The sequence below is a fragment of the Grampus griseus genome (assembly GCF_964374135.1).
Source record: "Grampus griseus genome assembly, chromosome: 1".
NCBI classification, from domain to species: Eukaryota; Metazoa; Chordata; class Mammalia; order Artiodactyla; family Delphinidae; genus Grampus; species Grampus griseus.
This window is the reverse complement of record NC_139017.1, coordinates 143,371,299-143,397,970: the sequence shown is the minus strand read 5'-3', so window position 1 is coordinate 143,397,970 and position 26,672 is coordinate 143,371,299. Positions and strand designations below refer to the sequence as shown.

Sequence of the window (26,672 nt, the reverse complement as noted above, 5' to 3'; positions counted from 1 at the left end):
AAGGCTTTGGGGATGTTCAGGCTGGAGAACAGGTGCTGGCAGGGGTAGAGTGAGTGAGGAGTGGGGACACACAATCCTCAAACAGCTGAAGGGCTACTATGTAAAAGATGGACTGGACCTGACTAATCTTTCAGGGGTAGAAAGCAGAGGTGATGGGCTATCAGGTTTAGCCTGGACATAAACACCCCCTAACAGTCAGAGCTGTCAGCAGTGCAGCACTTCTTAAGGTTTCCCTGCCCTGGGCAGGGCACTGGACAAAGGTCTTTGAGCTCCCATCCCACTCCAAGGCTGATGAGGCTACGGAGAGGCAGCAAGGGGGGACACGAGGCCTGGGTGGGGAAGGAGGCACAGTGAGAAGGGGCTGGCAGATATCGCCTGGTGAGGCAACTTGCAGTGGATCTCTGTTTCCATTTCTAGTTGATGAAAAATGCAGTTTTATGCTGTCAAAGAACAAATAGGATATTGACATGTATTTTACACAGCTAATTTTATGTTCTATTCTATTTTGGACAGTTAAAAATGTTTCCCCGTTTGGATGTTGAGGTGGGCAAGGTTGGTCAGTTCCAATGTCTGTGGGTGAGTGTGTGTATGTGTCTCGTGTGGTGTGTATATCTGTGTGTATCTGTGTGTGTGTCTGTGTGTGTGCATGTATGTGTGCGTGTTGGAAATACTTCCTCTGATGTTTCACCCTCTGCCATACTTAATGATGTTTGCTGTGCAAATCTCTCCTTATCTCCTTTTATGTCTGGTGAACTCCTATATACCATCCGCCCTTCAAAAACCCGCCCTCGTCACCCCCAGGCAGAAGGAAGCACTCCCTGCTTTCAGGATACAGTGTAGCAGGGGGATGAATCTGTAGCAGGCCAGGGTTGGCCTGCCTGGATTCGTAACCTTCCTGCTGGGGGACGTGGGGCAAGTTCCTTGGTGTTTCTGGGCCTCAATTTGCTTTTCTAATTAAAAAGGGGCCATAATACTACCTCCACCTCAGGGCTGTTGTGAGGTCAGAGGAGATGATATGTATAATGTGTGGTTAGTAGGCACTTAGACATTAGCTCTGATTATGCCTCGGCCTCCCCAGCCTCACACTCACGCCTCTAGTACAAACACTGGGCTTCTTATTGCCAAGGACCGCCTCTGATTTCCATCTGCTTCCCTAAGGCGTAGCACAGGGACCGACACTCAGCAGGCCCCCGACAAACCTTAGTTAAACTGGATTTACTGCGCTGGAGCATTCTTTGCTACGTGAGGCTCACCAGGGCGGAGAGGCATGATGCGTTGCGAGTCTGCGGGTCGTAGCAGCATCCGTTTCCTCCACAGGGTCTGCAGTGTCATGCGATAAAGCTGAATCATTTCTACACCACCCATGGAGGTCTACTCCTCTCCCCCACCTCCACACTCCCAAGAAGCACTGAGGCTTCCCCACAATGAGAAATTCCACAGCATCCTGCTATCCTTTGGGTAACTGCGTATTTTACGATGACTGATAGGCAATTACTATGGTAATATTGCAATTCAGCGTGTGTGAGGTTTGGGAAATGAGAAATTATGGGTAACTACTTTGGACTCATTTCTATGGTAACAAAAAGTAATTGTCATTAAATACCGGTTATAGGGAGCCTGTACCTGGTAATTATAGATTTTTATGCCCAAAAACATAAATAAAACCAATAAATTTATTCAAAGGTCTATGACTATTTACTTATACGTGGCTCTATGGAATACACAATGACAAGCACCTAATTAAGAAAGGCAAACCCGATGCAGAGTTTCATATTGTCATATGGAGATGAAGAGTCTGTTTTCCAAATGCAAGGCACCTCGCACATCACACAGGCGCAGCGGGGTACAGGTGGGGATGGAGGTTGTCTTCTCTGTAAAGGAAGTGATGGGGAGGAGAACGTGGCAGAGAGAGAGAGAGCAAGAATCGCACTGTGTGGGACCAGCCACACCTACTGCAGCACAGTGAGAATCGCCAGCCGCCATAGCCTGACTCGGCCCATCACCCCCGACCCCAAAGACCTTCCAACCACTGCCTTGTAGCTCTCGGCTCTCTGACACCTGAAGTTACAGCGTTCATCCCTTAAAGCTCCTAGCCCTGAGATACCCCTAGAACTCTCCAAAGATGCTCAAATTGCATTGATAAGTCATACCATTATTTTTTTATTGTGATAAAATGCACATAACATAAAATTTACCATTTTCATCATTTTTAAGTGTACAATTCAGTGGTATTAAGTATTCATAATGTTGTGCAACCATCTCCAAAACTCTTTCCATCTTGTAAAACCAAAACTCTATACCCATTGAACAGTAACTCTCTTCCCCGCTCCTCAACCCAGCCCCTGGAAATCACCATTCTACTTTCTGTCTCTATGATTTTGACTACTCTAAGTACTTCATATTAGTGGAATCAAAAAATCTGTCTTTTTGTGTCTGGCTTATTACACTTAGCATAATGTCCCCAAGGTTCATCCATGCTATAGCTGTACCATTCTTTTTTTTTATTATTATTATTATTATTTTTTTGTGGTACGCGGGCCTCTCACTGCTGTGGCCTCTCCCGTGCGGAGCACAGGCTCCGGACGTGCAGGCTCAGCAGCCATGGCTCACGGGCCCAGCAGCTCCGCGGCATGTGGGATCCTCCCAGACCGGGGCACGATCCCATATCCCCTGCATCGGCAGGTGGACTCTCAACCACTGCGCCACCAGGGAAGCCCCGCTGTACCATTCTTGACAGAGCCTCTCCCTAGTACTTCTAAATGACGAAGCGTGCCTTTCACTTCATTTTCCTCTTCCAACAGGGCAGGGGGACACTGAGGCCAGGGGAGAGAAGTGTCTTGCCCCAAGACTAGAAGACTCAGGAGAGCGGGGAAAGTTAGACTGCTAGTTCTCTGCTTCCACCTCCAGCTTGTAAGGCACAGGCAGTGTCTGGGAGTGTGGAGAGTCCTGGACACACCATAGGACCTTGAACGGGCTCTTCACCTCTGCAGACTTGGTTTCCCTTTTGCTCAAATGGGTACAATAAAAACTGACTTTCTCAGAGAGTCACGGTAATGATGAAAGGTGGTTTTTGGATGTAATATACAATAACGAAGTGTGCCTCTGAACCCAGAGTTCTCTAAATCACTACAGCAGCTCATCATAGTATTTATATCACAACAGCATAAAATCAAAACAACTGGGGTTAGGAGGCCGTGTTGCTGAAATTAAAGGGTTGGGAGCTGACGGCGTGTGGCGATGACTACTTTGCCTGGGGACTGGAGCTCCGTGCCATGGCACAGTTGCGAAACACTGCTGTGGTGTGTACGTATTCATTCAGATAATATATATCAAAGGCCAGTTCTATGCTGGGCACCACGCCAGGCTTTGGGGATGAAGTCCTGACTTCACAGAGTTTATCCTCTAGAGGTGGAGACAGTCATTAAATAGGTAGTCACGTGATTACGAATTGGGGCCAGGGCTCTGAAAGGACGGTACAGAGTGCTCTGAAAGAGTGTAATGGGAGACCGAATTTATTTTGGAGAATCTAGGCAGGCCTTTCTGTGAGTGGCATTAAACCTCAGGCCTGAACTGAAAAAAATGGCCAGTGTTGCTGGAGTGTAGTACGTGAGACGAGGGTATAGTCGTTCTGTGTTTTTATTAGATGCCGTAGTATCATTGTTTCTACCGTTACACCATCTAACTGTCCTAGAGGGCACCTGGAGAGTGCACTGTGGTTGCTGTAACTTTGGCCCTCTCTACTCCTCCCATAAGCCGGAGTCTGGGAGCACGTACAGTAGTGTAGTAAGTAAACACTGCTGCTCTCTTACGTAAAATGCATTCTCTCTCATGGGACAGCTGCCATCATCGGCCATTAACTGCTAGAGTGCACCTTGTCTATTCTACTATAAATACCATGGAATAGGTACTTGTATTATTATTATTATTATTTTTTTTTTTGCTGTATGCGGGCCTCTCCCTGCTGTGGCCTCTCCCGTTGCGGAGCACAGGCTCCGGACGCGCAGGCTCAGCGGCCATGGCTCACGGGCCCAGTCACTCCGCGGCATGTGGGATCCTCCTGGACCGGGGCACGAACCCGCGTCCCCTGCATCGGCAGGCGGACTCTCAACCACTGCACCGCCAAGGAAGCCCGGTACTTGTATTATTAAATAAAAGCTTTGCGTGATCAAATCTGGGAAGTCTTACTCTCCTTCCTAGACTAGATTATATGGTTCCTTAATGTGGAGGAAGCAGAAGGAGGAAGAGGAAGCGGGGTCGGGGGAGAAGAGGCGCCTGCAGGACAGGCCTGTCTGCGGCTCTCCACTGGGTCTGGCGTGTGTGATGCCAGCAGCTGGTATAGGACAGCCCAGGAGCACAGCTCGGCTGGGGCACGCCTGCACCCCTGCCCACTCCTCACAGGCCACACGACTTAAGGCAGGTTATTTATTCAACGTCACTGAGGCTTGAGAGACTGCACGTCCTGAGGGGAGGTGTAGAGAGTGAAGGTCAGGGAGCACGTGATGGAGGTGGGGCTGACCCCAGTGCTGCGAGGCGGTCTGTGAGTGGGGTTCTGTGTGCTGCCCGGAGGTTCTGACAAGCATCCTTCCTTCCCACTGGCCGCCTTCTGTCCTTCGCTCCTCCCCCCGACTCCCTCTGGCTTTTCCTCCTGTACTCACGCTAATCGGACTAGGTTTTTATTATCTGCGAGCAGAGAAAGCTTCAGAGACCCTCCTCCATAGAGTTGCTATGAGGATCAAATAAGTGTGTGAACGCCTGACACACGGTGCTGGGTGGCAAGCGGAATTCTCGTAGTGGCCTTTCCCAGATTGGGTTTCAGAAACCCTGAGCCTCTGGGGACAGGGTAGTGGTGGAGCGGGTGATGGGCTGGAGGGGTAGCGAGCTCTTTAGGAAAAGGGTTCCTTTGGGCAACACTGGACACTATATTCCCCTCTTGGGATTCCTGTTGAAAAGTCTTATTGTGAAAGAACTTGTTTAATTTTGCTTAACTCTGTGTTTCCCAAATTCACTTGAACTCCAAATCTTTCTTCCCCCATGATGCCTGGACAAGTCCCAGCCAAACCACGGGACACCGTGCTGGGGCTGGCCTACAGGACCTCTAAGGCACCTTGAAGTTATCCATCTGGAGTCTTGGTCACTATTTTTTACATTCTCCCAGACTTGAATGGTGAATGCTCATGCTAGGCTCTTTGTTGCTACTCAGCTATTTTAGCAACAGGACTAATGCCTGTGGTTAGAGATTTTCTTCAACTCTCATAACGAGAATCACACATTCTCACTAGGAGAACGCGGGGCTTTTAAACTTCGGTACAGAACCGTTTCTGAGGAGTGGAGCTCTTTTATCCTGAAATCCCCAAATCACAAAATTTGGACAGCTTGAGGGCATGTAGGAAGCAGCCAGCTTCCCAGCACCAGCCCCCTGGCCATCTGAAGCCCAGGGAGGGGAGGCATTTTGGCCAAGGTCACAGACCTCTTTCCAACTGGTCATCCCGGGACAGCAGATGATGACATAAATAAGTGTGTGTAGTGAACAGTCCTGACCTCTCTCTGACCACGGCCGCTCTTGTAATTAAACATAAACGTTAACATCAATCAAATGGTCCTTCCACCAACATTATCACTAACAGTGTATTCTGTCCAGCGAAGGTGGGAAGGCACTGCTCCCAGGCCTGCCGCAGCCATAAAACCTGCCAGGGCTAATGAGCCATCGCTTGAGCCAGTTAAGAGAGGAAGCAAAACTGTCTTTAATTAAGGCATCATGCATCCCATGGGTTCTCTCTAACTCATACCCAGGGGTACTGGGAAGCCCCTGTGGACCCAACTGTCACATTCTGGGAAAGCATGAAACCAGCTCTGTTTAAAATGGGCCTGATGGGATGTCAGGCAATGTGGGTTCTGGTCTGAGCTCTGCCACTGAACTTGGGCAAGTCCCATCTCATACCTGAGCCTCAGCGCCTTCCTCAGTAAAGTCATCCCTTTCCTTCTCTCATATCCACCAAATTCTTTTTGAGCATCTACTATGTGCTGATCCCTGCTGACAGGCACCGGGGACACAAGGACCATTAAGGCTCAGTGCTTTCCCTCCGGTGACTTTAGGACCAGTGGGGTCCATGCAATAGGATAAGACATGTTCGGTAGCCAGGCCTGTGGGAGCTCAGAGAAGGGAAGGACCAATTCTGTTTGGGGGTTTGCAGAATGTTTTCTAGAAGAAGAGGCATGAGCTGAGCTGTGAGGAAGGGTTAGTGAAATGAGGAAGGGACCAGGAGGTTCTGGACAGAGGGTCTTTATGAAGGTAAGGTATCAGGCACCAACAGGACCTGTGTAAGGAACCAGGCCTCCCTTAGAGTGAGCAGAGCAACAGTTCTATGACCAGAGGGTGGGAGGTGAGGCACCAGGTCACACAGAACTTTGTGTCAAAGCCGGGGAGTTTGAATGTTACTTTGAGAGTTGTGGGACTAATCAACTCTCAAGCTGTATAATTTAGGCAGTGAAGTTAGACAGTCAATGATTTACTGGTTGTATGACTTTGGGCCAGTCTGTTGCCTCAACCGTGAAATAAGGGTAATAACACTCTCAGAGGATTCAATGTTCTCTCAGCAGATGGTTCCCCGGGTAGTGGAATTTTCAGCTGTAAATTATGGTGCTAAGCCAGGAGAAAGAGCTCAAGATGTGAGTGCCTGAGTGAGTGTGGGGCTAGCCGGTATGCCCACACCAAATCAAAATGCCGTTCACGTGGTCTGGGTTGCTACTCTCGTTCATTAATAATCTCCAAGAAGAAACCCGGAAACAAAACAGTAACCCTTATCACCACCATATGATATTCTGCAAAGCACGTTCATTGCCACCTTTTCCTTTGATGCTCACAAGTGCCCTGCCAGGTAAGTAATTATTGTCTTAATTATGCAAGAGAAACTGCAATGCATCAGAGAGGGAAAGTGAATTCCCCAAGGTTACGCAGGAAGTAGGTGCCAAAACTGATATTAAGTTCCCTGATTCCTGGTCCGGCAAGCTGCCCAGAAAACTCCAGCAAGTGACCTCAGGTGACTGTGAACGAAACAGCCAAGGCCCATTAGTCATATTCTCAAGGACCAGAGTGAAACTTCCTCTAATGAACTCATGGGTCGTCTGAAAATTCTTCCTCAGAAACCTATCCCCTTTTTCTTCCTGCTTCCACACCACCATCCAAGCATTCTCTCCCGTCCCTCACCTGTAATTGCCCAGGTAGACGCCATCAGGGTTGAGCATGGGTGCAATCTTGAAGACCAGGTGTTCCCGTAGGGCACGAGCAATAGGGTGCTGGCTTATGAGGAAGTCAATGATCCCTGGAGAAAGAGAAGCACCTGGGTTAACCTCAAAGTGTTTCAGGAAGGAGGAGCACATTTCCCTCGGCTGGGAAAACACAGCTCAACAGGTGATTTGGGCCTATGTTGTTAGCCACTGTGAATGTACGGCTGTGGACTAGGTGTTGCCCAGTGAATTTTACAAATAATATCTCTGTTTCCAAGAGACAGTTCAAGATGTAATATTGAAGTTCATGGGCTGGGGGAGAGCATGTCTTGCTAAAGAGCACAGGGTGGGCCTCCAGGAAAAGACAGCATATGAGCTGTGCCTTGGAGGGGCCCCTGTGTCTTGACAGACAGAGATGGGGGAGAGGCAGGATAACTCTAAACAATAACTTTAGAGCTGCTCCCTAATGGACGCGCTGTTGGCTAAAGGCTGCCATCAGATTGGATGACGATGGAGTCAGGGACCTTAGGGGTCTCAGTCCTCAAGCGGCTGATGGGCGCACCAGGAAACACAAAGGAGAAGTCACAAGAGGACAGGGAGGTTTTGTCAATGTCCCCAAGCCTGCTCCTTTCCCCACTTTGAGGGTCCTCTGTTCCCACACTCGGGGGCTGGCTGCCCTCTCTGCTTTTCACTGGCACCAACAACTACCTCGCCTTCAGGCCACCAGATTTAGAAGAGTTGAATTCTCCATGACCCGCCTCCCACATTCAGGGGGTCTCCAAGTCTCTTCCTTGAAGCTAGCAAATCTGCCCCTCATCTCCATCCCTCTGCCTCTCTTCTATTCTAAGCCACCATCATACTTGGCCTGGATGAGAACAACCACATCTGACTTAGGTGACAGCAGCCACCTCTAGAATGAGCCCTCATCACTATAGCCAGAGGGATTGTCCTGAAGGGCAAACCTGACTCTGTCACTGCTGTCGTTGATATCCTGGCGATGGCCCACATATATCTACAGGAGAGCGGGTGAGAAAACAAGAACTGAGTCCTTGCCTTGTCCCTCCTTTTCTCCACATTTCTACTTATTCATCAGAGACCCGAGAAAAGTAGGCTAAATGGAGCTCTGGCATTCCATGAAATTCCTGTAATGCTGGGAAGAGATAGGAGAGTCCAAAACCCTCCCAAAGTACAGAAGGAGAACTCCTCTCCTGCTGGAGAGAGCAGGAAAGGCATCAAGGAGAAAGAAGCTTTTGAGCTGGGCCCTGAAAGAGAAGTAGGTTTTGACAGCCAGACAGGAGGAAGCAGCGGGGTAACTAAGAACGAGCCACAGGCCCAGCGGCAGGCACTTAGCCCTTGGAATGAGAAGTCGCTCAGAGGCACATTCAGAGCTGCCATGGCCAGTGAGGGACATCTTGGGCTTTTCATTAGGCCGGGGCTGAGAATCCACGGGCAGCCGAGAGCCAGTTGGACATCATTTACTTCGCCGCCGAAGCGGCAGTCGACCAGATGCCCTAATTTATTTGTTGGTCTTCGTATGAAAGCTGCAGTTTGCCAGTAAACAGGCAGGGTAATGATGCCAGGCACCCTTGTTAGGGGCTAGTAATTGCTTAATCTGTCCACTAATTGACCCTGGCTCCTGGGGCAGCCCTCCGTCAAGGAGCCAGCCTGTGCTCAGGGCCTGGCCGTGCTGCCTCAGAGGATGGCTTCTGGAAACGGAGGAGCTCATTGTGAGCCATCCTCCTTCACAGATGAGCAGGTTAATTGGGCTGCCGATGAGGCAGCTAATAAAAGGATGAGAGGAAACAAAGCCAGACCGGAGGCTGCAGCCACCCAGAGTGAGTATGGGGCAGGGAAAGTAGAGGTTTTAGACTCATTTCTTGGCTTGAGGTCAGATACTGTTCAACAGGAGTCTTTCCTATTGATCAGGAAACTAGGAGGAGATCTTCCACTTGTATTTGGTGTGGGAGGGGGTGGTAAGTGAAGAGAAGTATGAGGAGGAATGTCGGAGAAAGTCTGAGTGGAGAGGAAATGCCATCCCTCACTATGGGCCCAAGCACGGCATGGACCGAGGAAGCAGAGAGCGTGTGGACCTGGGGACCTGCCTGTGACTCTTCACCGGTTGTTAGCTTTCTCTGACCAGTTTCCTCGTCTTGATACAGAGGTAACAACACTGAATCTGGAAGACTGATGTGGGACAGTGTTAGAACCCCTGCCTTTTGACTGCCTGGCACAGCGCCTGAACACTGTGATGTGCTCTCATAAACTCACGCAGATCAAAGATTGAAAGGCAGTGGAGTACTAAAACAGTAGAATGCAGTTTAGAACCAGGAGTCCTTGTCTGTGAAGCTGACTGACTATGGGATTTGGGGACAAGGATACTCAAATGGAGAAGCCAACAAACCAGCAGTTAGAGAACTGCGGTTCTAGTTTTGGTTCATTGATAAATTTAGAAGAAAGAATCCAGGGGTTCCCAAGGATGCAACCCACACCAACAGCCTATGATTCCATCTACTTCATTCCTCTCCCCCAGAGTAGCAGAATTCTCATCTGTTAAGTGAGGAGAATCATCTCTCTCCTGCTGGGAGACATAATCCACCCCCTTAAAATCAGTCTCTGTCCCTTAAGTAAACAAGTTTGCAGGTCCTTTCCTTTGAACCGATGTAATCAGGAAGGTGGAAGAAAGCAGGGCTGGAGGCTAGCGAGGCTGGAGGAGAAGAAGGAAAAGTGGCAGAGGATCTGAAGTGAAAGCTGGGCGGCAGACCTCACTGCCCTGCCAACCTCGCCTGGCCACGATGACCCTCGCCAGGCAAACCACAACTGAACATCCATTACTGTTATCTCTCCCAGTATACTTGGTTCAGCGCGAGGCACACAGCAGGTGCCTAATAAATGCCTATTGATAGATTGGTCCCAGGAATTCATTCAACCTTAACAAAGTACGGTAAGTCCCCTACATTCGAACTTTCAAGTTGCGAACTTTCAAAGATGCGAACGTGCGTTCAAATGTCCAATCACATAAGTTAGTTCACGTGCACACTGTCATGTGCATGCATCCTCTACAAGTAGTTATGCTTTTGTATACTCTACTGTACAGTACTGTATAGAGTACGGTAGTACAGTATCTTTATTTCAGGCTAGATTTGCAAGAGGATGACTTCATTGAACTTGCTGTGTAACATGAGGAGCTTACTAATGAAGACCTGATGGAACTGGAGGCCCACAGAAAGGACAAAGAGAGACAAGAGGAAGAAGAAGTAACTGAAGAACTGAAGAGATGCATGACACAAGAAATGGCAAGGGGATTTTCTTTATTTGAGGAGGCACTGTTAGTTTCCGAGGCACAGGACCTGAATGTAGAATGGTACATGAAGGTTGCAGCAACAGTTCAGAATGCAATCCAATGCTACCATGTCATCTATGATGAGAAGAAAAAGAGCTACTACCCAGACATCACTGGATCATTTTTTCAAGAGGGTAGATAGAATTGAATCCAGCAAGGAACCAGAACCTGTGCCATCAGCGTCAGGCATGAGTGACATTGCAGCTCGCCCTCCGTGTCCTATCGCTGACGATCCTTCAGCTCTACTATCTCCCACCTCCTCTCCCTCCTCCAGTCAGTAACTCTTCTTGCCTGTTCACTCAGTGCCAGTCCCTGTATGCCAGATGTTGTACTGCACTACTGTACTTTTCAAGGTACTGTACTGTAAGATTTAAAATGTTTTCTTTATTTTTTGCATTTGTTTGTTATGTATTATTTGTGTGAAAAGTATTATAAACCTATTATAGTACAGTACTCTATGGCCAATTGTACCCAATTGTGCCAGTTGGGTACCTAGGCTAATTTTGTTGGACTTATGAACAAATTGGACTTACGAACGTACTCTCAGAATGGAACTCATTCATATGTAGGGGACTTACTGTAGAGGGTTAGTTGTGCTGATAATCACTCATTGCACAAACATTCGCAGGGCCAGGTCCCTGCCATGAGCTTGGCATTCCAAGATGCGTGAGAGGTTCCTGCTCAAAGGGTGCATGGAGAGAAAGCAGCCCCCACTGTACCCACTGGCAAAGGCTCTGGTGGGAACAGCACAGGGAGCTCTGGGAACTCAGGGGACTCCTGACCCAGCCTGGGGGTCAGGAAGAGGCCATGGCAACTTAAAGGATGAGTAGAGTGAGCCAGATGAAAGGGGTGCCAGGGGACAGTGTCCCAGGGAGGGAGGGTCTTACACAAAGGCTGGGAGGTGAGAAAGAAGACAGCCTGTTTGCTAGAGCTCTTCAATTCCAGGGGGCATAGCTTTGTAATTAAAGGCACAGACTCTGAGGGACTTCCCCGGTGGTGCAGTGGTTAAGAATCTGCCTGCCAGTGCAGGGGACACGGGTTCGGTCCCTTGTCCGGGAAGATCCCACATGACGCGGAGCAACTAAGCCCGTGCACCACAACTACTAAGCCCACATGCCTAGAGCCCATGCTCTGCAACAAGAGAAGCCACCGCAATGAGAAGATTGCACGCCGCAAAGAAAAGCCCGCGTACTGCAACAAAGAGTAGCCTCCGCTTGCCGCAGCTAGAGAAAACCTGTGCGCAGCAACGAAGACCTAACGCAGCCAAAAAGAAAGGAAGGAAGGAAGGAAGGAAGGAAGGAAGGAAGGAAGAAAGAAAGAAAGAAAGAAAGGCACAGACTCTGAAACTGGACTAGCTGTGTGGTCTTAAGCTCTTGGTTCCTCAGTTTCCTCTTCAGTTACGAAGAAAATAATAATAATAACTACCATGTGAGTTATTGTGAGGATCTCAGTGAGTTAATGTTAGCAAAGTGTCTGGCACATAGGAAGTCTGTTGTTTACTCATTGCTCTTATTTGGTTTGGTTGAAGGTGTGAGGGTGGGAGGATGTTGAGAGAGAAGCGGGAGAGGTAAGTGGGGACTTGTTAGTCCTGCTGAAGAATATAAAGGGCACAGGAGAGCCATTGCAAGGTTAGGGTCAGATCTGGGCTTTGGAGAGTTTCCCCTGGCTACAGCATGGAATGTGGTTTGGAGGGAAGTTATAATAATGGACAGATGTCCCGAAGGGTGACAAGGTGGCAATAGGGGCACAGACCTAGCAAAGTGCCAGCAAACATAAAAGAGGCCTGCAGTCAGGAGGCAGGGTCTGACATGGTGGTGACCTGCAGGGGCTCTGCAGTGACCAAAGCCCAGAGAGTCACGGGGAAGCCGCTGATGGAGGGGAAGCCGTGTGGATAGATGATGACACTGATGACAAGACTATTTGTCTACCACCCCCAGGAGCATCAATAATCTTGGCTTAAATCACACAATCTTGGGGAAAGGTGACACCAAAATGACTGAGATTAAGTTTCTGGCCCCTGGCAGAATGGTGCCTCAAAATGGAAACTGAGTTCAGTTTTAGAAAAGTAAGGAAAGTCATATTTCCAGTACCTCTGAGTTTGGGGGATTGAGGCTTGCATCCGCTGTGCAAATCTGTTTTCTCTCCAGCCTGTGAGCTCCAGGAGGGCAAGGACAGCTCTACATTTTTACGATGATTTTGTCAGTGCCTAGCTCAGCACTGGGGCCTGGAAAGTCCTCAATAGATATATGAGAAAGGAATGAATAAAATATGGACCAGTGATGGGTTGACCTGTAATTACACTGGCTCTGTTTTGCAGACAGGGAAACAAAGTGAGGGTGAGACACTTGCTGAGTGTCTCACAGGGGCCTGGCTGGGATTCAGGTCCAGTTCTACTGGCTTCAGAGTGGTGCCCTTTCCACAAAGCCAAGATGGAAAGAGCCAGGAGTCTATTTGCATGTGATGTGCAGGATGATTTGCATATATGCTCACATGATTTTTCTCTAGAGAGTTCTGTATAAGGTTTACTGTTGCTGTTTCCGGCTAATAGGCAGAATACAGTGCAATGGGAAGAGCCCAGGCTTGAAGCAAGACAGTCGGCTGGGGTCTCTGCTGGGCTCAGAATGTGGGTCACGTGGCAGGAGCCACTCTAGACCCCACCCTGACCGTGTACCAGGCCCCTGTCTGCCCTCAGCTGAGCCCAAGGGCCCCGAATTATGGAATCACAGGCAGTCTCGCCCTGAAGAGAGTGAAGTTCACAGAATCTAAGTTCTTACCCTCTTATCCCCAACGCTGCCCATTTCACAAATGGAAGGACAAGTCTGGGGAAGCAAAAGGCCCCGTGACAACCCCTTAGGGATCCGGTTTCAGGCATCTGTGAGGCTGTATGGGAGAGAGGGGGAAGGGGAAGATGGAGAACAGGTGAGGGAGAGAGGAAAACAGAGTTGGGGAGGGGAGGGAGAAAGGGGCATCGGTCACCACCTCACTGTGGGAAATGCTGGGTTGTGCTGGGTCCTGGTGTCCTGGTGGTTGTGAGTGTGTGTGTGTGTATTCCCCGCCTCCTCTCCCTGCCCGCACAGGACACCCCGGAAGAGTGAGCTCCCAGAGGGAGGGCCTGGTGGGCCCCTTGGCACGTTGAGCAGGGCTCCCTGAATCCTCACAGCAGCTCCTGGAGGACCACGTTGCTGCCGCATTTTATAGGCAGAGAAACAGGCTGCGAGAGTTGAGGACTTGCCGAGCGAGGGTCCCCAGAGCGGAGGTGAAGTGGTAGGATTCCGACTCAGGGCTGCTCAAGTCTAAAGCCTCAGCGATGCACACGCCCCTGCTGTCTCCTGAGGGTGGCACACCTTCCACGGTCGTGTGGCATATGCATGGGCTTAACCGATTCATTTATGAACGGTCTGAAGGGGCAGGCGCTCTGCAGGTGGGACTTTTCAGTGAGCCATGCGCCAACAACTCCAGAAAGCGTCAGCGCAAGAATATTCACTCAACCGGAGGTCGGAGATCTGACGTGCAGTCCCGGCCGAACTTCTGACGTGCTCCGTGGTCTCCCACGTGGGTAAACGAGGAGGGTTTAGCTAACGGCTCTCTTGGGAAGGAGGCCAGGAAGGCAGGGCACGTGGTACAGGAGTCACATGCCTGGGTTTGGGTTCCCAGTAAGGATAAGAGGAACCATCCTGGGCACCTGCGGATGCTCCATGAACGCTACTTCCTCCCCTGCGAATAACACTTCTTCAGTGCTTACTGCATTCCAAGTACCATCTTAAGTATTTTATGGTTATTAACTCATTTAATCTCCACAACAACCCTATGAGGCAGGATCTCTATTATTATTCTCCTTTTGAGATAAGGGGACTGAGGCAAGGAGAGGTTACAGGACATCCCCAAGGTCATCCTGTACCAAGTGGGGGAGCCGGGCTTCAAATCCAGGTGGTGTAGCCCCAGAGACAACAGCTCACACACACTCTGCTACAGAGCCACGTGGGAGTGACCTTGACCTCCCACACCGTAGTTGGAAAACAAGGACAGTTTGGCCTCCCAGAGGCCAGGAGCGGGGTTGGGGGCAGTAGAGGGTGACTGACAAGCAGCCGTCTCCCCAACATGCAGAGCCTTGAGGAAGTCACAGCACCCCCCCCCCCCACCGCCGAATGCCACCCCCGCCAGAGCCCTGCCACGACAGGACTTCACTCTACTCCCAGCAGCAGGTGCATCAGCAGCTCAGCCGTGAGAACCGAGGTCCCAGCCAGATGGGGATGACCAGGCCCCAAATGTTTGTCCTCCACTCAAGGTCACTGAGCCAGTTAATGGGGAAACAGAGTTAACAGAACCAAAGGTACCTCGGCAATCAATCTTCCAGGCCTTAGACCCACCCCCCTGCCCTCCCCAGAACAAGGTGGGCTGGGGAGGGGAATCCAGCTGAGGGCTGGGTCTAGGGAAGAAAGCCCTAGCTGAGCCCCACGGGGCCGTGGTCTGGGCTGTCGCCAGGGGGCTGGGAGGCCCTTGGGGAAGACCATGCCTCAGTTCCTCATTGGCGAAGTGGGGGAATCCTGCCTGTCTTGAGCTGCCTCAGGAAGGGTGAATTGTGTGTCTTAAGTGGCAGTTACAGAGATAGGGACAGAGGAAGACCAGGTCTGGGGAGATGGGTCCCGGCGTCACATCCGCCATGAATTAGCTGTGTGATCCTGGGTCAGCCACCTCTCTCCCCTGAGCCTCCCAGTCTCACATGTCAAATGTACTGGTTGTTGTGGGGTGGCCAGAACACTCTGCTCTTCCAGGCAGGAAGCTTGGCCCTCTAGTCCTTCTAGGCCCCCTCCCTCCTCCAGCAAAAGAGCATGCACAGGCTTGGCAGACCCAGCCGCAAAGCCCCCTCCTCTCTTTACTGGTTCTGTGAACTGGAGGTTCCTCTTTCTGGACTCAGATTTAGCATCCGAGAGCCAAGACAGCGTTTGTTCCTCACAACAGCCCCATGAAATGAACAAGACAATGCGCGTTTTACAGATGTGGAAAATGACACTCTGAGATCCAGCCCTGGGTCTCAAACAGCTAGGTTTAAAGGGAGAGCAACAAATATAAATCAAATGCATAACAGATCAGGGCCAAAAAGATGACCACTGGGTAACCCACAAGGCAGGCACAAAGCAGGGGGCTGAAGGGAGTGGGCACAAAACCTCCTAGGCAGAGGGGCAGCAGGTGCAAAGGCCCAGTGGTGGGGAGAAGACTGTCCAGGGATTAAGTTGTGTGGAGCTGGGATATAATGAGGCCAAGGCCCCCTGGCAAGGGCCACACCATGGAGAATTGTGAGTGTCATGCCAAGGAGTTGGGAGTTGATCCTGAGAAGGTAGTGGGAAGGCATTAAAGCCTCTGTCAAGGAGCGAACATTGACTGAAAGCCTCAGTGATAGACAGCACTGAGTCTATCGATAAACTCAGCACCATCCAGGGTCAACAGAGGGAGCACCTGGGAGCTTCTCGACTTCTCTGTGCCTCAGGCCTCCTCTGTAAAATGGGATAGTGACCCTACCCTCTGTCTGCTGCCCACAGACGGGGTGGGCACGGAAGTGTGGGCTCCCAGGGATGAAGTATTGATGGTAAGGCTACTGTCTTTTCACAAATAAGGACAAAAGAGTTGCATCTGATCAGCTGGGGAACAGGCTGCTGCCAAGTTTAGTAACTGACAGATGGCTGCCAGTAAAGAAGTTGGTCCAAGCAGGAGGGCCCTGCGAGAGGTTACTGCAAGGACAGTGCGGGGAAGAAGGAGGCTGGAAGTGAGAATGCCAAGGAGGCAGCTAAGGTGGCCGGAGCGGGGAGTTGAGACCCCCCAGCCATGCCTCTGAAGAGCTGCTTGTCTTTGGGCAATCACTTCCTCTCCCTGAAGCTCAGGCTCCGTGTCTGAAACCAAGAGGGAGGAAGTGGTGCCTAACCACAGCCTTGTAAGGAGACGAACGGGGAAAATAAGGCCCATATGTGTTTGCAGAGTGCCTTAGAGTTTACAAAGCAGATTACCTGCTTCATCTTCTCAGATCCCATGGGGAAGGGGGTGACATCTGTTGAGGGCCTGCTGTATGCCAGACACAGGACTGGGTGTTTGTTTACATTCATCTCATGCCAGTTTCATAACAGCCTTCCCAGATACATATTGATATAATAATTTATTTTACATTTGAGGAAACCGAACTGCTGGGAAGTGGCCGAGCCACTTGCAGAGCAATTGCATTCCACAGTTATACACCCTAGAAAAGTATCTGCACACGTGCACAAGGCCCACAAGGCGACACCTATGTATCACATTTGTGGGATACAAATAGGACACATTTGTATCAGCATTGTCTGTAAGAAAATACACTGTACACAACCTAATGGTCCATCTTCAGGAGAACGGATGGGTAAGTTGAGGTATAGACAGACATGGAATAGAATACATGATGAAAACAATTGAATGACAGCTATTCAAGTTCCAACACATACAGAATGATACCATTTTTATAAAGTTCAAAAACATGCAAAACTAAAAAATACATTGTTCAGGAATGCTTACATGTGTAGTAAAACTATTAAGAAGGACAAATACAAAATTCAAGTTGATGGTTATTTGTATGAGGGGGAAGGAAAGACAGGATTTAAAAGGAATAGATAATATTCAGCTTCTTAAGCTGGTGGGAACTTGGGCATTCATTAAATTATTATTTGTACACTATTGAATATATTTATATTGCTGACTAATTGAATATATATGTGTATATATATACATGCATGTATATATACTGCTGACTATATATTTTATATGGATTAACTACTTAATAATAAATAAAAATTCAATTACAAACAGATACATTTGAGAAGAGAAATTACCTCTTATTTACCTCTGGTTGTCTGATATGAAGCATGCATTCCTTCTCATGGTTGGTACAGTATTTCAAAAGCTGTTTGTTAAGTGAATTATTGACTGAACGAACAGATAACTTTCAATTCTTACTTCCCCAGCCCACCACACTTCTGCCAATATATGATTTGACCTGGGACCAGAATTTTTATTGTTGGTGGTGGTGGTGGTGATGATGGGAGGAAGGAGACCAGATTTATTTTTTTGTAAACCACTGGAGACATGTAAAACAAAGCTAGGAAGTGCAGACGACTCTATGACTCCCATCCTCAATCTAGCACATACAGGAGAACTCTACCTATTCATCTGTCTATCCACCCATCCATCCATTCATTCATCCATTCTTCCATGCATACGTGTAGTCGATGAACATTTAGTGAAACAAATGCTAATGGAGATCAGGTGTAGCCTCTTGAGAAGTGAAGTAAATTCTCATCCAAGATAAGGACTCTGCATGTGACCATACTGTCCCAGAGGCCATCACAGTGCCCCAGATGGATGTGCGGGGGAGACACGGGATGCCCATGAGATCTTGCAACTTACCTTGACACACAAATGAAGAGGGTGTTTCCCCTGGGTGGATTCGTCCTGTGATGAATACCACCTTTTGCTCTGCCCCCTCCCAAAGGTTGTCTGTAAGATAAAATGGAAGTAGGTTACTAAGGAGGACAGCTGAGATGGGGAGTTGTTATGTATGTGTGTGGGAGGGGCAGGGAAAGGGTGCTTTACATTTATCTCTTAAATCATTGGGTTAAAACCACTAATTGTATTATGTTCCTGGTCACCCAATATTAAATAACTACATTTCTGTTCTTCTGTGCAATTGATCATATTAATGTTACAATCATCTGAAGAAGTCATAAGAGCAACGTCAAATCCCAGATCCACTGACCATGAAACTAGGCAAGTTATGTGTCCTTTTTGAGTTTCAATGTGTTAATCTATAAATGTGGATAGTTTCTTCATAGGGTTGTTGTCATAATTTAACAAGCTTACATATTGCCTAGTACACAGTAAAAATTTAGTAACTGATGGAGTAAAATAGGTAGCTATTTATATTAGTAATAGTAGCAGCTGCCACTTAAATAGCACCTTTTGTGTCCGGCACATTATACACATTATTTATAATCCTTACAGAAACATGACAGTTAATACTTCTTTTACTGAGACAGAAACTGGGGCTCAGAGAGGTTATATAACTTGTTCAAGTTCTACCTACAGAGCTACATAGGGTAGAGCTGAGATTAGAATCCAAGTTCTGTTTGGCCTTGATGAAGTAAGAGGGACCAGATTTCTCTCTCACCTTAAGCAACTAGAAGATTGGACAAAATATACAAAACAACTCTTTTCAGACATTGAACAAGACTAACTCATGAGCAAGACTAACTCATGAGAAAAGGAAAACTAATGAGGCATGCCCCATGAGTGCCCTGGTGTTTTGCCTGGAGGCCCACCCCAGACCAAAGAGCAGAGAGAGGTATCCTCAACAGAGCATGGAAATCTCACTGAGATTGAAGTTCAGGGAGTCTGAACCAGGTGGTGGTTGTGGGGAAACTCTGTATATTTCAGAGAAGAGGAAGCTCTGTAGAAAAAGAGTTCCAGGAATCCATAAAGGGGTCCTCATGAGTCTTTGCTGGGTCCCAAGATGTGCGTATACAGGGTGAATCTCCATGATGTCATGAAAAAAACGACCAGGGAGCTGTGAACTGCACATTCTCAGGGCTCACATAGGGCTAGGAATCATTTGAGCTCCCACCTCCCAAGTGGAAGTCCGCATTGATCATTCAGGGCATTTGGTAGAGAATCCAGAAGAGCCAAGCCTTAGTGGTGGGGCTAAACCACCCAAGACTCACTCTAACAAAAATTTAAAATAAATCTCAGATGGATCAAGCTGAACAGCAACAACAACAAAATTGACTGCCTGCTACATAAAGTCCAACTGTCTTTAAAGGAAGACAACAAAATCCAGATATTCAACAATGTATAATTCACAATATTCATCATCCAGTAAAAGGTATTAGACATACAAAGAAGTAGAAAATTATGGGCCAAAGTCAAAGCCCATGCTTTTGCTGCCTCTACGGAAGTCTCATTTGTATAATAAAGTTTAGCATTGTGCAAATATATTATTAGACAAAAGCAGTAACCAAGAGTGACATTCCTAGAAAGGAGGGGCAGGAAGAGGGTGCTTAGCCATGGGCAGAAGAAGGACTGATTGACACAGAACAGAACAATGACCTGAAGGAAATTCAGACATGAACAGCGAGAGGCATTCGATTAAAGGATCCCATCTACATTAGTGGACAATCTGGATGGAGAGGGGAGGCAGAGATCTTAAACTGGCTTTCTGCTTCTGAAATGCTAGGACAGGTTATTTGAGAATGTGATTCATGACCCCAACAATTGATGCACCAAGTCAGAGACTAAAATTTAAAAAAAAAAAAAATTAACCCTATTATACCTGGATCTGAAAGCTTAGGACTTGCCCGGTCTATTGGGTGACCAGTTTTGAGGTCACTGCTTCCCTAATATTAGGTCCCTATAAGACAGCAAAACATATAATGAAGCCAAAATGCATACTTGAGAACTCACTCTGTTCTCGGTTCTGTGCTAAGCGCCTTTAGGAGCAAAGGGAGAGAGAGAAGGCTCACCTGCTCTTAAGAAGTTTATGGTTTAAAAGAGAAGTTAGATACCTGAACATCTCCTGGACTGAATACAAGGTCCTCAAGGGAGAAACTGTGACTTTCATGGTGTATGTTTAATGATTTTCCCAGGATTCTGTGTGGAAAGGTGGTCAGGAACTGGCTATTCAATTAATAAGTAAAACATACTCATACAGATCCTGGTTTATAAAGAAATTTAGACACACACTATCTTATTTAATCTTCATCATGCCTCTGTGAGGTGGACAGTATCAACTCCATCTTACAGGTGAGGGAACTGAGGCTCACAGAAGGAGGGGACATGTCCAAGGTCATGCAGTAGTAGTGGCAGAGTCCCAGCCCAGTGCCCCATTCACTCCCCTGTCTGTCTCCTCCCGGATCCACCAAGAGCAGTATCAGATTCTACATCTACTGCGTTTCCATCTACAATGTACACAAGGGAGTTTGGTTTCATCCCTTATTGCTGGTGGGAGTTGAGCTATGTCTTAGTATGTATATTGCTTTTTCACTTAAAATACAAAAAACAAAATGTCACCAAGCCCTTTTAAAACACACTAACACTGACCCCATCTATCCCAGCAGCGTAGAAATGAAAAATGACATTACCAAGGTCTCAGTGAAGGCTATCTTTATGGATGTCTCCCCTGACCTGGTATCAACTCAATTGCATTCAGCATTTCTGCTGACCACAGGGAAATGCAAAATGGGCATTCTATTTGCACACTCATTTTACTGAGCCCCTGCGTCTTCATAAAATGATAACGTGGGGCTAATAAAAATCAAGCGTCTCAGGTGCTAATATAAGCAAATGTTGACGCAGGCAGGTAACAAATTGCTTTGTCATTTAGGAGGCCGTAAAAGAGTGTTATAATCATCTTTAGGCAAAATGCATGGGTCTCCTTTGCTTAGCTTTTCACTTTCATTTGCAAAATCAGTTTAAGGTAATGTAGCAGCTCTGAGGTGGTGTGACATGGGACTTCCACTCCCACCCCAATCCTGTTACCGAATCCTCAAACTCGTGCAAAGCCAATTAAACATATTCTTGGTGGAGACAGCAGGGATGATGAAGGAAGTATGCTTTGAACAAAGCCAGGGTGGCAAAGAAGCTGAACAATGAGCCCAAGAGAAACACATAAGGGAGGGTAAAGCTGGAGGCCTTGGAGAGAGGCACACTCAGGGGTACAGGGCACCCTCAGGTAGAACCAGGACAGCCACAGTGGGCTCCCCAGTTAACAGAAGGTGTTTGCAGTCAAATGTATTTTGTGTAGCATCCCAACTCATACACACACACACACACACACACACACACACACACACACACGAGCACTCCTTTGATAGAGGGATAATGTCCCTCTATCAGCCACCATTTCCTTATTCATAAAATATTTCTTGAGCACCAATTAGGTGGCCAGTCACTAGCTATTATTATCTTCATTTTACAGAAAACCAAAGCTAATAGACATGGTGACTTGCCCACAGCTAAAGGCTGGCAGAGCCAGAGTCCCCACCCAGGCGGTCTGACTCCACCTGTGTTCCTCCTCTACGCTCCTCTGCCTCTTGTGAAGGACAATGACATTATCCAGCTCCAATAGCAGCTAAGTAGTATTTATTCAGCACTTACTCCGTGCCAGGCACTTTACATGTATGATCATAATTTTCACAGCAACCCAATGAAAAACATCTACAATTCTCACCCCTATTTTTTAGGAAACTGAGTTCTGGCAAGGTTAAGTGACTTGTCTAAACCTGCATAAGTAGCAAATGTTGGGGGAGCCAGGATTAAACCTAGGTCTTTTTGAGTCTCAAATATATGCTCTTTACAACCGTGTCATATCACCTCTTGGAGATTAAATGGGGTCCTTGTGGTGGTTTTAAAAAATACATCCACAAATTCTTCATTAATCTCCTCTTTCCAAGAGGTGAACTCCCTCCCTCCCCTTCAGCACGGGCTGGCCTCAGAGACTTGCCCTAACAAATAGATTGCTACAGAGGTGATGGTGCTTGGCTTTGGAGATTAGGCTATAAAAAGACAGCGGCTTCCATCGTGGATGTACTTTCTTCTCTCTCTCTCATCACTCACTCTGGCGGCCTTGACTTGTGGACACTCAGGCAGCCTGTGGAGAGGTCCCCCTGGTGAGGACTGTCCCACCCCCAGATGACTGCAGCCCTGGCCCACAGCTTACCGCAACCTCATGAGAGAGCCGGGGTCAGAGCCAGCCAGCAAAGCTGCTCCCACATTCCTGACCCACCAATACTAAGAGGTAATAAACGTTTGTTGTTTTCAAAATGCTGAATTCTAGTGTAATGTGTTAGGAGTAATAGATAACTAATTAATCCCACTGGCGATGGCGGCACTTCCCCTAGTTGATTGTAGAACTTAAGAAACTTTGCATCTCATCTATTGATGCTGAGCGTGAGCGAGGAGCAAAGCCACAACCTCGGCGTCAGGATGGAGGGAGAGCCTCCATCGATCTGGTCAACTGTCCATGGACTGGACCCACGGTTGGTGGAGGTACCAGCCCAGATGCCAAGAGGCCCCACAGAGCACCAGCTGGGCCCTCTGAGGACAAAATTCTCCCGCAAGTTCACACGGTCAGTTTCGTTGCCCTGTCTCTCCTGACAATAACTTGTCACAGGGAGTGAGGTATTCTGTGCAGGAAGAAGGGGTGGGGACCTGGGAGGGGAATATGGAATGTTATAATAGAAAGATTTTTTTTTTAACAGAGGAAACGTTTTCATTTTCTTGACTGTATGATCCCCAAAGGCATCACGAAGTCGGGAGAATGCCCTCCTCTTGGTTTCCATCCCAGACCAGTTGCAGTCTTGCCTGTCATACTCCGGGGCCCGAACAGGTCCACCTGCTATAGCAAGATGGAGAAAAGGAAATCCTGGAAGCGACAACAGCACGCTCTGGACCAAAACAGCCCTGTCACCGGCCTCCCTGTGTTGGCACCATCCTTGCCAACCCATCATGTGCCCAGCCACCAAAGAGTCCTTTCCAAAACGCAAAAGGGAGCACACCACTCGCTCTGCTTACGACCCATTGGCAGCGCTCTGCTGTCCTCCTCCGGGCAAGCCCAGCCTCCTGCATCGCCCCTGTCTCTGGTAGCTGGCGGCCCCCTCACTCCTCCAGCCCCTTCCACAGGCACCAGCCTCAGCTACTCTCGGCAGCTCCGCAAGCACGAATGTTCTCCCCACACCTCCACACCTGGGTGCGTTTCGTGCTGGTCTCTCTGTCTAGAATGCCAGCCCCCAGTTCCTCTGTCTGGCTTACTCCTACTTAGCCTTCTAGACTGCTCGGCTGTGCCTCCCCTGAGAGGGGAGGGAAGAAACTAATATTCATCCAGGACTGGTCCTAGGCCACCCCTGGTGTTCCTGTTGTGTTGTATCTGATTTCATCAGCAGAACAATTCTGTAGTTTTCCCTACAAAATACATCACGTTAAAGGTAGTATGAGGAAATCACTCTGTTGTTGATACTGACAATAAAGAGGGAATAGGAGTTGTGAATTATATAAGAACATGCTCTGGGTGCAGGATTTCTTGTACGTAATTTTATGAGAAAATATAGGTTTAGGAGGCATCGATAGAGCTTTCTTGAAGGCATTGGAGAACCAGTGAATGTATCTGGGTAGAGATGAGACTTGCTGAAAGCAAAAACACCCAGGGCTGGCTCAGCCCGGGAGACTGAGGGTGAATTCAATGAGAGAGGAGAGCTGGACGGGGGACACTGGGCAGGACATTGGTCCCTGTGTTTCTTCTGCCCCCTGAGGGGATCAAATGGAAAGCCTGCTGGCTTCCTGGGCAGATAGACCAGTACTCATATCCAGGACCCGTAGATGACTGGCTGTGAGGCCTTGAGCAAATTCCTTACACATTCGGAGCCTCAGTTCCCTGTAAAATGAGAATGCTGCTGCCCAGCTCACAAGGTAAACCTTACGTCAGAGATGTTCTGCCCCTGCCCCATGGCTTTGCCTGTTAATTGCAGGTCCCATTTACCGAGCCAGAAGTCCTGGGAATAGACATAGTCGCAGGGGGACTCTGTGTGGGTCCCTGCGTTGTACACCATAGGCTGAATCTCTAGCTTCTACCCACAGTTGCCCGAGCACCCCTCCCCCACCACACATGACAATCAAAAGTAGCTCGGACATCACTAAACATCCCATGTCTTCTCGAGGCAAAATAGTCCCTGGTTGACTATTCTATAAACCCCTATAAAACATGCTACGTTATTCAGACTGGCCTCGTCACTGTCTTCTCAAGCAAACCTTCAATTTCTTAGACTGTGCTGTCTCAACCAACCCCTCCAAAACGCCTTTCCAGAAACCTCCAGACCACAGCGCCCTCACCCTCCTCTGAACTCAGAGTTCAATCTGGACCCCTCATGTGGTCATAAATTTGTTTTTTGTTGTTGTTGTGGTGGTTTTTTTGCGGCACATGGGCCTCTCACCACCGTGGCCTCCCCCACCACGGAGCACAGGCTCCGGACGCGCAGGCCCAGCGGCCATGGCTCACAGGCCCAGCTGCTCCGCGGCATGTGGGATCCTCCCGGACCGGGTCACGAACCCGCGTCCCCTGCATCGGCATGTGGACCCTCAACCACTGTGCCACCAGGGAAGCCCCGCTCATAAATCTTTTGCTGCCTCGTGCAGGCAGGACCGAAGGCCGCAGCTCAGATTTGCTCTGCCTAATGCCCAGCACCTGCCCCCTGAGCCTCCGGCCCACGTCGAGAAAACAGCAGTGTTAGCGAAGTTTATTTTCAGTTCTCCCGCTCCTTCGCCCCGTCGCCCTCTGGGTCATATTCCCTCAGCGAGGCTTGGACCTCCCAGGGCCTAAAATCTTACATCTGCCAGGTACGGTCATCCATGTTGCAGGTTAGGGAATGAATGTTCTACCCTTGATGAGATGGGAGAAGAGAAGAGATTTCTCTTGAAAAGAGTGTGCTCCTGACAGAGAAACGCTCCTGACAAGAAATGAAGCATTAATTCTGGAATTTCAGGCGTTTGGGAAAGGAGCCTCTGCCTCTCTGGTATACCTCATGTGTCTACCACATATTAAAACCACTTTTTGGCTTTAAAAAGCAGTGAGGAGGCCTCTGACCTATAGGAGACTCCTAGAGGCCAGAAGAACTGCAAAGCCTGAGGAACCGCCAAGTGGAACGGACTCACTGTGAAGATGAAGGGAGAGGCCCAGAAGGGACAAGTGACTTGTCGGAGGCTACACAGCAGAAGGGTGGTCAAGCCAGGTCTGGAAGCCAGGGCATAGAGCTCCAACGTCCAAGCAGCCGCCTCTCACGTCACTGGGCTGCCTTGGGTGATGTCCCTGCAGGCTGGTGCCTGGAGAGTGCCCAGGGGATGCCTGCCAGGGCTGTGAAGGAAGCCGAATGGCGATGGGCCTGAGATACAGAGGGCTAGGGCCAGTCGTTACCTTGTCAGTCCCAGGGGCAGCGCCCCTCGGCCAGGCTGCCCTGCTGGGCTTGGTCCCTCTAGAGCCTGTGTGGGCCGGGACTCTGGGCCTGGAGCAGGTAGGCAGGCAGCATTCCAGGGTGGGGGTGGGGTGGGTGTAGGCTGACGGCAGGAGGGCTCGTCCCGCCACGACCTGTCTTGATCCCAGCACCCTCCAAGCTCCTGCTGAAAGTCAGAATCACAGCCACCCTCTCGGGGTACCTACTGAGGTCAGGTCTCCTGGGAAACAGGCTGGGAGAGGCTGAGATTGCCGTGCAGAAGCCTTACCGGGGATTGCTCTCGGCAACTCTCGCGAGAGGTGAGTTAAGCAGGGTTGGGACAGTCTCAGCAGCGACTTTAATCAATCCCTTGGGGAGCTCCAGGCCAGGAGGGTCCTGCATAGCTGTCCCAGCAGGTGAGGGGCTGGCTCTGTATCCTGCACGGCCCAGCTACTGGGTGTGGGCTGCCCACAGGCCTGGGCTGGAGCCTCGGGAAAAGCGGCTTCCTTCAGCTGAGCGTAGCTTCCAGGGAGAAACTCAGCTGTGAGCTGTCAGGTACCAGCACTGCTGGGAACTGGGGGAATTAATTGGTCCTGAAGGGCGATCGCGGTGGTGCGCACAGCACCTGCTACACCAGCCTTCAGCTGAGGCAGCCCAGGAGAGCAGGGCAGACCCGAGGCCGAAAAGACAAGAAGGCCGAGGACGAAGGACTTTGTTTTTTAGTTAAATTCTATATGTATTTTCTAACACTGACCATGTGCCACACTTCGGGCTGGCCCCTGGGGACGTAGAGAGGAAGCAGACACTCTTCCTGCTATCCAGGGGCTCAAAGACTAGACTAGGCTAGAAAAATCAAGCCTGGTTTTGCGGTAATAAACTTGAATTGTAGAGTCGGACAGAAGAAGGGTTAAAACCAAATCCTGCCACACATGACCCTGAGCTCTGAGACTGTTCCTTTCCTCACCTGCAAAGTGAGGATCAACCTCACAGGGGTCTTGTAAGAACTGAGACAACACATCGGGTCTGTGCCCATGACATGACATATAGAATGTGTTCAGAAACGGGAACTTGCAGACCGTTAGAAGTCACTTGGTCCAACTGCCTGATCTTACAGATGCAGAAACTGA

The 26,672-nt window shown here is 49.0% G+C and overlaps 1 protein-coding gene across 2 annotated transcripts in view; it reads right to left on the bottom strand.

Annotated features, from left to right (window-relative positions):
- AGBL4 (AGBL carboxypeptidase 4) overlaps positions 1–26,672 on the bottom strand; it is a gene marked incomplete at both ends in the record, with an annotated part of 1,409,253 nt that overhangs the window by 131,888 nt on the left and 1,250,693 nt on the right. For both annotated transcript variants that reach the window (XM_082661428.1, XM_082661429.1), the window contains 2 exons: positions 7,205–7,319; positions 17,984–18,073. In XM_082661428.1, the coding sequence (XP_082517554.1) occupies positions 7,205–7,319; positions 17,984–18,073 (205 nt within the window). The remainder of the gene's footprint in view (positions 1–7,204; positions 7,320–17,983; positions 18,074–26,672) is intronic.